This window comes from Schistocerca americana, chromosome 5, assembly GCF_021461395.2.
Source record: "Schistocerca americana isolate TAMUIC-IGC-003095 chromosome 5, iqSchAmer2.1, whole genome shotgun sequence".
Classification (NCBI taxonomy): Eukaryota; Metazoa; Arthropoda; class Insecta; order Orthoptera; family Acrididae; genus Schistocerca; species Schistocerca americana.
The window spans coordinates 566750589-566765114 of NC_060123.1; the positions used below are offsets into that span (position 1 = coordinate 566750589).

Consider the following 14526-nt stretch of genomic DNA (forward strand, 5'->3'; position numbering starts at 1 on the left):
CCAGTTCACTCCATGAACAAGTAATTGTGGCTCACATGGTCCTAGGGAAGCAGATAGATAGATAAACATACAACCCTGGTACATTTCCATTGGAATGACAGGTACCTTGGTGCCTGGCTAAAATGCAAACTACTTTGTGAAAGGGGGCGGGAGGGGGGGGGGGGGGGGGGGAGTGGTAAATTACAAGGTGCAAACCATCATGTACAAGTGTAACAGACAAAGTTCTCTAAATAAGAGGTTAGCTCGGCCCATGTACATAACTCTTATTAGGCCTCTAATTGTACATGCAGCTCCAGCCCACTCAAGCTTAAGAACAAAACAATACAAGGATGATGATGGTGAGCCCCTACCTCTCAGCAATACAGTCTGGCTCTGCCAGCAACAGATATAAAAACCAGAATCGGACTATCACAAGAAAACTGACAGCATGTAAATCACCAACAAACTTTACATGATAATTTAAACCAAGGGGCTGATTTTATAATCAAGTTGTCTCCTTTATAATGTCATTGTATGTTATAGGATGAAGACTGCTGTGATTGGCCCATAAGACCTAACTGGTGCTCAGCAACAATGGCAACTTCTCCACTATTAACAATCATTGCGTCCTAACATGAACTGTCACTGCTGGCAGAACAATCTGCTGAGGCCCTACCACCCATCTAGACTGTCACAGAGGTTTTTTTCCCCACAGCTTGACATGGCACTTCTTTCCCTCCACACTATACCACTAGCCTTTAAACAGTTCTGCTTACTATACCCCAGATGCAACCATATTAACATGTGGTCATAGCCAGATGAATAGACAACATCGAAGACCTGCATCCTGTGAATTCACGTAAGCAAACTAACCCTTTTGCAGACATGACAGCAGAATTTTTTGAGAGTCTCCTTGCAAGAGTAGGCAGAAAGGCCTCTTCTTCTGTATCACTATTTGAACTCCTTTAGTAGAATCATCACCAACAGGGCACTATGAAATGAAAACCAAAAAGTAGCTTTTCTCTTGTTACCAGTAGTTCACCAACTCTGAACGACCATATATGCCCCCATCACTATTTTTGCCATATGAGCCTATGACCACAGCTAAGAACTTCTTGTTTGTGCCAATAAGTGCAAGAAGAGCTATTGAAAATGCCTGATTGTAATTGTAGAATTGGGATCCACTGATTGGTGGTTGGGGAGTGGTGGTGGAGGGGGAACAATTTTGCATGTGTATTTCACTTAAGCATCCAGACAGTTGGGGAAGTTCCACAGGTCCCAGAACTCTTGTGTCATGTATATAGACAGTCTGTTTCGAGTGAAGTTAGCATCACTTTGTGTAACTCAGTGACAGTTATAGCATAGTAGACTACTTTCATTATGAAATGAACAGTTGAATGACCAAGCTGGAAACTTAAGGCTATCACCTGGAACAAATCACCATCCATTGCCAAGAAGCTGGAAACATCAGTTTATCAAGAATATGTGCTATATAGAAAAATGTACTTAGTATAAACTAAAATACATGAAAGTGTTACAAAATCAAAAATGTTTTGCTAAATATTGAAGAGCATGGTAGGCAAAAGTATTCATGTTTCTTTAATTAATTAACATTTTTAAAAGTCTTTGCAAGTCTTGTACTTCAAATTTGGTGTCAGAATCCTTGGTCTACACTGTAGCGTATGACAGTGTACTGTATAGCAGATACAGTTCCTTTTAAGTTACACATATATTCCTCCACACTGGGAAAATGAATACAGAAGTTTGGGGTCAGTTGAACATAATGATACCAGATGTCAGATCGGACACGTATGGTAATGACACTGTCATGTGTTATGTCTTACATGTGCAAAAATAGGCAAAATAAAACAATGAAAATATTTAATTTTTGTAATGTAGATTGTGGTAACAAGACTCACATGCAGTGCAGCCACATTGTGAGTTGCCAAATGCAACAAATGTGAATATTAACTCTTAATTAAGGTGACGTACTGATATGCAGCATAGCCTGAGGTCTAGGTTAGATTGAAAGGTGTTAGTATGGCTGCAAGCTGGAAAAGCCAATGAATATGATGTCATATGAATAGTTGGAATTATTGTTATGGCATGTGTTTTATGCAGACTGTACTTTAACAAATTGTTGATTAATGGTATTGGTAGATTCAGTATTCTCAAAAGTTGCTGCAGCTATGGATACTGGTAGCCAATAATTGGTCACATGCTTAAAGAGCAGTAAGAAATACCTGTATGTTTATAGTCATTCCCTCCTTACACATTCACATACATTAATAGTGTACTGGGCAAACAACTGTTACATTAAGTACACAGTCTGATCTAATGTGAAAGTATTCTTTATTGACTGCTATTGTGAAAAGGCCTTAATATGTACCGGAGAACAAGTTAACATACTTTATTTTAGTTTATTAACAGTTAACAATGAAGGAATACACTGATACAAAAAACAAAACATATGTTGTTGGATGTGCTTTATTCATGATTTTTCAAATGTAATAGCACAAAGAAAAATCCAGACTAAAGCCAAGGCAGCCTACAGAAATTTAAAATAAGATTCATAGTATAAATTTCCAAAAAACAGCAGGCAGCAGAAGACTCAGCAAACACACATCAAGTACCGCACATAAAAATGTCCCAATTGAACGTACCTTTACCCTTGAAATACTAATGCCTTTTTCATTATGTATATTGCCAGTGAGGAAGTACTTTATTTGCCTCACAAAAAATTAGAAAAAAAATGCAAATTTTGTTAATTGTTTTCACTTTTTTTCACAATTTACTTTTTAGAGATTTGCTGTTGTGCAAGAAAGGTCCAGAGCACGAAAATATTTTTTAATAATTTCTTAGCAACACCAACACATTTCCAATAATGTGTACTATGAACAGGGGGGAGGAGGGAGAGGCATACTCTATGACCATCACTAAAGAATAATTAAAAAATGCAAATTTTGTTAATTGTTGTTGACTTTTATTAACCACAAACATACTTTAAGTAGGGTCCAGAAAATGAAAATATTGAATATGACTCTCATTCTGAAAACTTGTGTCTATTAGGTATAAATTAAGCTTTAATTTTTGGATTAAGTTTAACCGAAAATTAAAACAATTAAGCAATCTAATATAAGATGATTACAACAATATGTACTTTCAAATGAAACTAAATTGTTCCAGAGAGCTTTTCAAGTCTCAGACTTCTATGAAGTGCATGTGCAAACTAAAGCGATAAACAAAAACTTGTACCAAGGCTGGAATTTGAGCTCATGTCTCCTGCTCACTAGGCAGAAGCACTAATCGCTATGCCAGCCTGGCACAGGTGCTTTGCACACCTCCATGGCTGGCCTATGTAGAAATTTTTGTTTGTCACTTCAGTCTGCATATACACACCATAGATATTTTTTTCAAAATTTTAAAATATAAATTAGGGCTTCATGACTAGATTGTCCACCTTCATAGCTGAGTAGTCAATGCAACAAACACTAATGTAGGGGACCAGGGTTTGATTCCCAGTACTGCCAGGGATTTTTCCTTGGTGGGAGGGCTGGACGGGAATGCACTCGGTCTTGGATGACCTTTGAGGAGCTACCTGTTTAAGAGGTAGCGGATCCATGGTTGAAACATTGACAATGGCTGGGAGTGCTGCATGCTGACCTCCTTGTCCCTCCATACTGCATCTGACGATGAATGCTGAGGGTGACATGGAGGTTGGTCAATTGTCGCACGGTCTTCAGGGCCTGATCGCAGGGTTTCCTTTATGGCTGGATTACAATATTTACAAAAGGTTCTCCATTCCCTCCACCCCATCCATTGGTATTGTGAGGGTTAAGCACATCATCAGCTTCCATCATGGTGATAATGGATGCCTAAATTTTGAAATTATTTTCATTTTTCTTGTTTTAACTTATTCAACTGATAAAAAACTCCTGATTAAACATTCTAAAACATTTGAACTCTGCACTTTTGGGTTTCATATTCTGCTTCCATGGCATGTACCTTGTTACATTTAGAAGCTTTACACTAACAGTAGTCAATCTGATTACCACTGGGAAACCAACTGAATTGTTAAGATATCACCTCGATTCTTAAGTAACAGTCAGCTTATGTTTTCTGATATCACAGCTGAGGGGACATTCATCATAGAATGACCGAACATCATTGGTACAAGCATTGTGGAAGCTCTTTGGGACAGTGCAATATGACTTCAATGCAAACTGGACAGTGCAATTGACTAGATGCGCTGCACTAGTGCCCAGTTTGAGTATTCTCATGATGCAAGTGTGTCATCTTTATTGGTGGCTCACTAATGCTGTATTATCCCACTTACCACGTTAGTGACCCTGCGTTAACTGAAAGTATGCAAAAATTTGTCCTTGGACTCGATCGAACTTACTGCATAGTGACAACACTCACCAGCGCTCGATGCTACACATGACAACAGCATCGCGCAACCCGCACCTTCTCCACGTCATGCTCCTTTCTGGCATTATGCACAATTCGGTGTCACTGTACACAATATTGGGACCCTTGTGGGTCCCCTGACTTTATGAATGGTTCGCAATAGGTGCTCCAGCCCACGACACTTCACCAAGTCACCTCCAACCTACCAGAATATCTAACACACAAACACTCCCACCTCAGCTGTTGCTCATGGATGTCTGTTCATCCTAGACAAAGCATGAAACCAATATCACTAACTGACATTAGTTGGCTTCTAAGTTTCTCCGCTCCGACTTTCAAGCCTACGACCACCCTCACACGCCAGGCTGCCAACACATTCAACATTAGTGGCTCTGAGCACTATGGGACTCAACTTCTGAGGTCATCAGTCCCCTAGAACTTAGAACTTCTTAAACCTAACTAAACACCGAGCGAGGTGGCACAGTGGTAGCACACTGGACTCGCATTCGGAAGGACGACGGTTCAATCCCGTCTCCAGCCATCCTGATTTAGGTTTTACGTGATTTCCCTAAATCATTTCAGGCAAATGCCGGGATGGTTCCTTTGAAAGGGCACAGCCGATTTCCTTCCCAATCCTTCCCTAACCCGAGCTTTCGCTCCGTCTCTAATGACCTCGTTGTCGACGGGACGTTAAACATTAACCTAACCTAACCTATCCTAACTAACCTAAGGACAACACACACATCCATGCCCGAGGCAGGATTCGAACCTGCGACCGTAGTGGTCTCGCAGTTCCAGACTGTAGCGCCTAGAACGGCATGGCCACTCCGGCCGGCCATTAAACATTAGTGTATACGGTATAATCCCTGCCCCATGCACATGCCTGACAAACTCCAGTGTCCATGGACCTTCCTGGTTACCAACATGGTAAAACTAGTCAACGGAATGGACTTTCAGTCCATGCTTATTCACCACTCTGCAATCGATCACCACCTCTTCCATGCCTCCACAGCCGGTGTCCATCCCACTCCCCACCCTACCCCCTCCCAATCGTAACATTCTCCACAAATGCATCCATACACATCAGTGATACACTGCTTGCAAACACACAGACACAACCAGTCCAGACAGAAAATGACAATCTTTGGTGTCATATCATTGCCATCGCCACAGCCCTAGCAGCTGTACACAAGCAGCACCACATGGCAGATAACAAGCAGCTGGACACGGCGCCACCTCTCGTGTGTGGGCACACCAACCTCCAGCACACACCATACCAACACAGAAAATCACTAGCTCCCGAAAGCCACCGAAGGTCATAAACCGCAGTGTGCAGCATCTGTTAACAGTGCTCATGGCCATCTCACACATAGGCACATGCACTTGCGCTGTTCGTGACAGTACCATGCAACACACAATAAACACAAACAGGCCCCACTAAGACATAGACAATGACAGTTAGCCCCAGCAGATCTACATCTTGCCAAAGCTGCAGTTAACAGATCCCTTCAAGCAGTAACTCTTCACCCTTCAGATAGTTTCTGGACCTCCAGAATCAAGCTCGTTCCCAAGAAAGATGGCTCTATCAGATTGTGTAGTGATTGCAGAGTCCTCAATTCTTGAACAGCGTATGACATCTACCCCATTTGAAACTTACAGGTCCTTACACATGCCCTTGCAGGTGCTACAGTTTTTAGTGTGATGAATACCGATGACATCCAAAAGACTGCTATTATTATTGGTGTGTTTGAGTATCACTTTATGCCACACAGGCTTAAAAATGCACACAGACTTGGCCTCACTCAGTTCACTGACAGTCTACTATTCTGCTTCCCCTTCTGCTACACATACCCATCTTCTTGTGTTTCACTGATGAGCACTCACAGCATCTAGTTCTAGTCACACTGAAGCAGGGTGGAGTGGTGATTACGGAGGCAAAATCACCACTTCAGCAGATGGAAGTCACTTTCCTCAGGCACACTCTTAACACCATCAGCATCTAACCAACAATTGGATGTACTTCACTGTTGCAAGACCTTCCTCACCTGGAAACGAGCCACAACCTTCAGAAATTCCTCAGAATTCTCAACTTTTACCGCTAACACCTCTGACAGGCAGCTGAATTGCAGATCCTGCTAACAAATGCTTTTGAAATGCAATGCGAAACACAGGAAAATGAAATTACCTTTGACCCCAGAAATGATGGAAGTGTTTTGCCACACTAAAAATTGCCTTGTTCAAGCTGTTACATTGGCACAACCACAAATGGATGTACAAATTGACACTTACAATGGACGATAGTGACACAGCATTTGGAGCAGTTCTACAACAGACTGTTTATGGAGTGCCACAACCACTTTGATTTTCCCCAAGAACCTCTTGGCCTCACAGTTAAAATGATCAACATTTGATGGCGAGCTGCTTGCAGTTTATTCCACTGTACATTACTGAAATGAAGACATTGAAGGTCATCACATAACAAAACATACAGTTCATAAGCCATTGGTCAATGCCATTTGCAATCCACCCACAGATGCCAGCCCCCAACATTTCTGTCACTTGGATCTTAGTGACCAATACATAACTGACATCCAATACGTGCACAGAGCCTATAATATCATTACCAATTATTTCTCATGTGTTCCTACAAATGCATGACAAAAGAATAAACAAATGATCCCATTATCACTCAGTTATTAACTGATGGAAATGCAAGCCTCCAGACTGGACAACACATTTTGCCTTCAACAACCACCACATTACTCTGTGATGTCTTTCTGGGAAACCACAACCACTGATTGCCGTCAAAATGTAATGAGAAGTAGTTGACAGACTTCACAACCTCAATCACCCTGGTGCCAAGGCAATTACACAGCTGATTACAGATCATTTTGTAAGGCCACTGGGCTGTTTATCCTGCCAACAAAGCGAAACTAGGCATCACGCTTGGCCTGTAATATACAACTTTCCAATACCGACATCACGTTCCGAAGATGTCCACATTGACATCATCAGATCACTGCCTGAGCCCAAAAAATTTCATTACACTCTCTCTGCCATTGATAGAATGACTTGCTCGATGTAGGTAGTCCTCTTCCATGATATCACAATGTACACCATCACACAGACTTCTGTCAAACTAGGGACTGCCTGCTTTGGTGTACCTGATGGTGTTACACTGACCTGCGCAGACAGTTTGAAGCAGCCCTTTTCAAATCTCTTTGCCATCTCTGTGGAATCGACCATACATGCACCACTGATTAACATCCACAAAGCAGTGGTTCAGTGGAGCGGTGTCATAGAACACTGAAAGCAGCACTCATGTGTCATGGGGGCTCATGGACCAAGGCAGTTCCATGGGTCCTACTAGGCTTATGGAGTGCATATAAAGAGGACCTTCTCACTTTGCTCGCTAAACCAATATATGGAAAGCCCCTTGGTTCCCGCATATTACACACTGCCCACATTCAACAACGGTGAGTTGATGTCCCACAGTTGGTACAACACATCAAAAATTGCATCCACCACACACACAGATCTCTCTGCCATCACCACATGCATCGCTTAAGTTATTTGTTCTTAGAGATCTTGATCACTGTGACCAAGTGATCTTTTGTGATGATACGATATGTCCCACATTGCAACCTCTTTATTGAGGACCCTACAAAGTGCTCAAACAGGGAACCCATACCTTTGACATTTTGACTAATCGGAAACCCACCACTGTTTCCCTTAAGCACCTCGAACTGGCATGGATACTGCTGGATGATGACAACAATGCCCGCCTTGACAACCAAACTATAACACATGCATCACAACACTTCAGCTGCCACAAGAGCTATGCAATGCTTCCGTATCTCTGCATAAGCCAACCAACCCACCCACACCTCCAACAACATGGTATAGTCACGACAGAAGACCATCGCAATACCATGCCCATTACCAAGTGTACAGCATCTGCCACAGTACTTTCTCCACTGCAAGAAATGGTCTGATGACACCTCATGCAAATGGTGGTCATGTACACTCCCACATACTCCACAAGAAACAATCCGGTCAGGCTCTCTACAGATGTCACACATGACCCAGCCAGTCATTTTTTGCGAGTTGTCATGGCTGACGGTAATGGTAAGCGACAAATTCTACACACGCAAGTTAGACATAATCTGCAAGATTCACCCTTTCATCAAACGCAAGTGTCGCTTGGAACTGGCAACAATGCAGTATCCATCCGTTTCTCCACCTTCGTGAACCGCCATCGTTCATGGATCGGACTATAGATGCTCTGCGCTAGTGCTCTGTTTAATAAAGAGTATTCTCCTGATCTATGTGTGACATCTCTATTGGTGGCTTATTACCACCGTAATATCCCACTTCGCACACAGCAATACTTACGATTTACAAGTGTATTCACAAATCAAATCTTTTTTATATTCATACGCATGAGGTCCACTTCTAGACAGTTGGGATTTCCAAAAGTGATGTCTGGTGAAGCATGTGAGGAGGGAATCCTATCCATTTTTTCAACATGTATCCATCTCTGCCAGATCCTCGACAGATGTTATTATTCCGATTTGTTTTAGCGCCAGTCCACTATTGTTGGTGTTGTAACAATATTGTAGTGATGTAGCGCTACAAACTCCATTGTCTAAGAAGAGCTACACGTCCTGGCAGCGGCTCTATAAATCAATCGAAGGAGTGCTACATAAATTATATCAGAACTCTGTCGTATGATGTTTCATTGCAATGCTACTTGGACAGTGACACGGTAGGTAACTCGAGACGTGGGAGGACTTACGTACACGTTGCGGAAGCCGCTTACGGTATCCTGCAACTGCAATACAAAACCGGCTTTCCTCGTTCCTGGGATTGTTTTCGCTTATACTTTGGATCACTAAAACTTCTTGCGATGTTCACTCCTATCTCTCATGGTAAATCACAGGGCGGTTTTTGTCACTGTTATGAGTTATTAACCGTACAAAGCACGGCTTTGTGTTCATGGGAGGCAACGCTTTTATTACGTTTGTGGGTTCTCAGCGTCTTCTGTTGCACTACATGCCTTCTATTATTCAGATTCATGTAATTTCATGCCTTTTTCCCATTAAGATTATAATCCTGATAAAAGTGATAGCTAACACTTCTCTTTAATTTCTCTGTTTCGGTTACTCCCGAAATTGCGAATGTCGGGTCGATATCAATACTCAGGATCGACAATCGTCTGACGGAGGCAGTAAGCACCTTTGCTGGGATAGGATGTGCCGTGTAATGCAAAGACATAAATATATTATTGCTTTTATACTGATCGGCGAAATTGTTTACAAGGTAATACAAACCAGTGAACAAAAGAAAATAAATGTCTATGATTTCTGTGTAACCAGTGCGATGTCGTTTCCACATGAGAACTTCAATTTAAATGGAACTCTGAAATCTGAAATTGACAGTTCGAGGACGTAAACATAAATCCGCCTCATATGACATATAGTTACATAAATGTTTCGAAAACATGGGTCCGCGACATGTATTGTTAAACGTAACAAGAGACACTCTAGTTGAATCGGTTACATTGTATTAAAGGCTAGGAGGCACCAGGATTCATTGTTCAGAGACAGCCTGTAGTAATAGCCTAGTTTCATGATAGCGTTGAGAGACGCTGAAAGACAGTGTTGTCCATTATTTGAATGCTTGAGGAGACGGTTTGCGTTCCATGAAATAGCAGTTTTCCACATAAAGGAAGTTTCAGGAATCTGCAGCATATTAAGGTTTTTACGTAATAGTTAATGAAACGCAACAGGTCTAATTTCCTTCCGCGCGCGTTTTCTTTGTACATTAAATGCCAGTAGTGAACATGGCTTACTAACATTTCACGGCAGTTCAGTACAACAATCAGCATTTACAACCATAAAGATATTTTCAGTTGCAAATGTCAATGGTTTTTGTTTTGTGTGGTGTAACTTTAAAAGGGGCGTGACAGCTTGACCAAAGCATTTTTCATGAGATTAATTTCTCTGTTAAAGGTCCAAATACGGCTATTATTTCTAATACTGCATAGCTTTAAGATGTTTTTGCCATTCTTTTATACATGGAGCTATTTTCTCTGCTGCCATTTGATTACTGGAAATTTTTGACAGGCTGTACTTTAATAGAAAGAGACTTAACATTTCTTTCACTTACTGGTACCATATTTTATTTTCATGTCATAGGCTGATGATCTGGAGTGAAATAGTGACATTGTCTTACCAAAAACATACCAATCATGGATATGATGTTAGAAGCATACCTCACTCATGATGCGTCACATTTGGATCCAGATGACATACCGCAGACAAAAGAAAGTGTGTGGATTCTAGGAAAAGAGTACAAACCACCTCATGGTAAAGACATAACATATAAGTACATATATTGGTAGATAAATAATTACACTGAAGTGAAAGTGTGACTGAGAGCCGGTTTTGATAATATTTTCCAGTTATATAAAGTATGTATAAGATAAAATTTTGTAATTGTTTTATTCTTTTTCACACCACATCAGTTTTTTTATTCTGTTTTTGTGTACACTTCCTGGTCTTTCAGCTTTGGGTTCACTGGCACTTTGTGTGTGAAGAGCAGTGCTAAGCTGATGTAGTACTTTATTTGAGAATGAAAAAAGATCATTTGATTGCAGTAGAAAACACTCTTCCTTTCAGTTTTCATTTTTGTATTAGAAAAAAGAAATTTAATGATATGCGTACTATAGTTATGTGTATTTCAAAAATAGGCCTATAAGTTTGAAATTATGCCAAATAGCAGATAATGACAATAACTATTTATTCCACCTGAGGCATTGCCAACACAAGAATTTTGAGTCCCCATCTTACCATCGTGCTGATACTGGTCTGAACTTATTTCATTTATTTGTCAGTGAGTGTGTACTTTGTGGTTCTCCTCCTCCCCTTCATATCCTTTTGTTGTCACAAGTGTCAGAGCGCTCTTCTGATATGTCCCCGTCCAGCTTTGTTTCCTCTCACCCTCACATCATCATCCTCAGTGATTTGCCATTTCATTTTTATGTTTCCCAATCTTTCCCTCACACCTTCCTGATGAAGGAAGGGGAGGAAGAGATTAGTGTTTAATGTTCCATTGACAGCTATGTGGTTAGAGACTGTGCTGAAGCTGGTATTAACGTAGGATGTGGAAGGAAATCAGCCATGCCCTTTCAAAGAAACCATCCCAGCATTTGCCTGAGGATATTTAGGGACATCATGGAATACCTAAATCTGGATAGCGAGATGGGAATTTGAGCCGCTGTCCTCCCAAAAGTGAGTCCAATGTGATAACCATTTGCTCCATCTCGCTTAGTCTGAGGAAGGATCATGTAGTTTAGAAAGCAAGGATATTGCCATGTAGTTATATATGTGTTTATTAGCCTTACTAAATATTTTGTGCCCTGGAGGTAATTACTGGCCAGCAGATGGGTCTCATAATTATAAAATTTTCTGTGTGAATTTCTCTTTTGACATAGGCCTAATATTTTCAGTCTTTCTCTTCATTGACATTTAATGAAATGAGTTGACATATAAATCAAACTGTCGAAACCATTAACCAAAACTTGGTCCAACATTATTGGCGAATATGACCTATCCAGTTTTGTGAAATATAGATAGGATTCGATTGCAGCTGTTACAACATGCAAATTGTTGTTGCAGTAAACCATCAAATATTACATGTGCATTCTATAAATTACTTCCGCTCAATGACTGACACATTCCTTCACTGAGCTAATTATTGCATACTTTCTTGCTCCTTGTTAGGTAATAAATTCTCCACTTCTTCAGATATCATTGTTGTATTTTTAATTAAGAAAGAAGATGGTGAAAGAGCAAAAAGTGTTAATAATTTTTTGCATAATATTTTTCCAAACTACTTTGTAGTTGAGAAGTTGGAGGCAAAGATTGTTGTTAACTTTCACTTAAGTGACGAAATAATGATCAGTGTGGTATGGACCAAAATTTAGTGGTTTGACTTTTCTTTTATTTCAGAAGATGCTGAGTGTTTTATTGACTTAGCCGTCTCACTGGAAAAATATTGTGGAAAAACCTTGTACATAAAAGTGGGAGGACTGCCCCCATAGCTGATTAGTTAGCGATGCTGCCTTCAGTCTGAATGGGTTTGGGTTTGATTTCCAGTGCCTCCTCAGGTTTTTTTGTGGTAGGAAGATGTTAAACAGAGTAAATCTGCCATTGTGATGCCAAGTGAGAAGCTGCTTGAAGAAAGAAGTAGCACCATCACCAGGATTCGTCTGCTGGGGAGGGATTGGTGACATGCTAATCATTTCCCTCTGCCATAACATGCTCCTTGTACTGACTTGTAGGAGGCATTCAGGACAGGCCTAAAGCCTAATTCATAAGTGGTGTTTACATTGTAGAAGTTAGTGTGTTATAGTACTCTCCCTTAAAACATTGGTTGTGGTCACAGACTGATCTGTGATATAACTAGAATTCTACATAAGGCGGGAAGGTGAGATTTCCGGTGAGAGTTGTTGAGGTCAACGAATGTGAAATCAAAGTAAAGTTTATTGTAACAGATGTGCAGTGTAGCCCGTTGTGTATATTTAATGCACTTTTCACGATTACTCGAGACTAGGATACCTCCCGTCTGCTTTGACAACATGTGCACAAATACACAAACTAAGCCCACTGAAATTAGTGAGACAACTGTGGTAAAAAGGGGATTTCGGGCAGGAATAAACTAAAAATTAAATAATAAAAACAATGACACCTTTCAAGACAACACACCGTAGAAAATAATACTCAAAACTGCCAAAAATTAAAACCTGACAAAACCATACACAACACACCTAAGATCACAGTATTCCAATCTCCAGTTAAACTATATAGCTCAGGCCTAGACAAGGATACCAATAATCCCCCCCCCCCCCCCCCCCCAACCACAGAAGCCGGTATCCCAATCTCCAGTTCACCTATATAGATCACCCTAAAGAGTGAAAGTGCACTTATGGTGTCGGCAGCTTTTCTGTTGCATGCTGTAGTTTGTATTTTTATGCGCAGTGAATGATGGGAAGTGAACATGATGAATGATTTTTATGTGCAGTGAATGATGGGAAATGAACACGATGAATGATGAGTTGCATGTTCAATATGTTAATAAACATTTATCCACTTACTCAGTAGTTACTTATCCACATGACAGTACAATTTAAATTTTATGATATACTCAGTTTTATATGACAGCATTCTTTGCATTATTTTCCTTTGTGCCATCATGACTATAGCACACTAAATGACACAATAAAATATCTCACAGATACACTGCCACCACACAATTAAACCACTAGAGCATGCCACCTCTTCACACACCGCGCCCTCTACAACAACATTTCACTTCCAGTCCAAAACACACACACTTCGGCTCAATGACATCACACAACACTTCGCATTACAGCAAACCTGTGTCACTGGTCAAAGCAGACAAATGTTGTCCTACAACCAAGTATCCCACTTTTCTGTACTAAGAATTATAACTACAAGATCAAATCAGAAAAGTTGTATTAATTAGATAAAACTCCAATGATTTTACCAGATAACTAAATTAAATGCATCTGTGTTCATAGTCAATGTAAATTTTAAGATGAAAAGGTGATTTATTATTGTTATTAGTTGAAGAATTGGAGGCCAGCTTGTTGTTTGTAAGCAATGCATGGTAGAACGGAAAGGCTAGGTTCAAATACAAAATTGTCGGTTTGGTTTACCTTCTGTTATAAATGTGCCATAGAAAACGTCATCTTCCAGACAAAAAGTTGCTTCTGTTAGTCATTCATAATGGGAAGGATCTTACATGGTATACAGTCTCAGTAAAGGAACTTCTAAAGAAGCAGCAACTACTGCACAATAGGTGTAAAACAAAAGTACTATAGATATGTTAAATGAAATATGTTTGGCAATTCAGAGGGCAATACATGAAGCCTTCAATGAGTAACATAGCAGAGTCTTATTGAAAAACCTCTCAGAAACACTGAAGAAATTATTGTCGTATGTAAAGGTTGTTAGTGACACCAGAGTTAGTATTGACACATCCATAAATGACACTGGAACTGAAATTGAGAGTAGCAAAGCAGAAGTGCTGAACGCACTTTTCAGATGT

General features: G+C 40.4%; 1 protein-coding gene across 1 annotated transcript in view; it reads left to right on the top strand.

Annotated features, from left to right (window-relative positions):
* The first annotated feature begins 9601 nt into the window (after window positions 1-9601).
* The window catches only part of LOC124615960 (cysteine protease ATG4B), an 82948-nt gene continuing 78023 nt past the window's right edge, over window positions 9602-14526 (top strand). Inside the window, exons 1-2 of the mRNA XM_047144163.1 lie at window positions 9602-9711; window positions 10590-10760. Of these exons, the coding sequence (XP_047000119.1) occupies window positions 10643-10760 (118 nt within the window). The 5' untranslated portion in view covers window positions 9602-9711; window positions 10590-10642. The remainder of the gene's footprint in view (window positions 9712-10589; window positions 10761-14526) is intronic.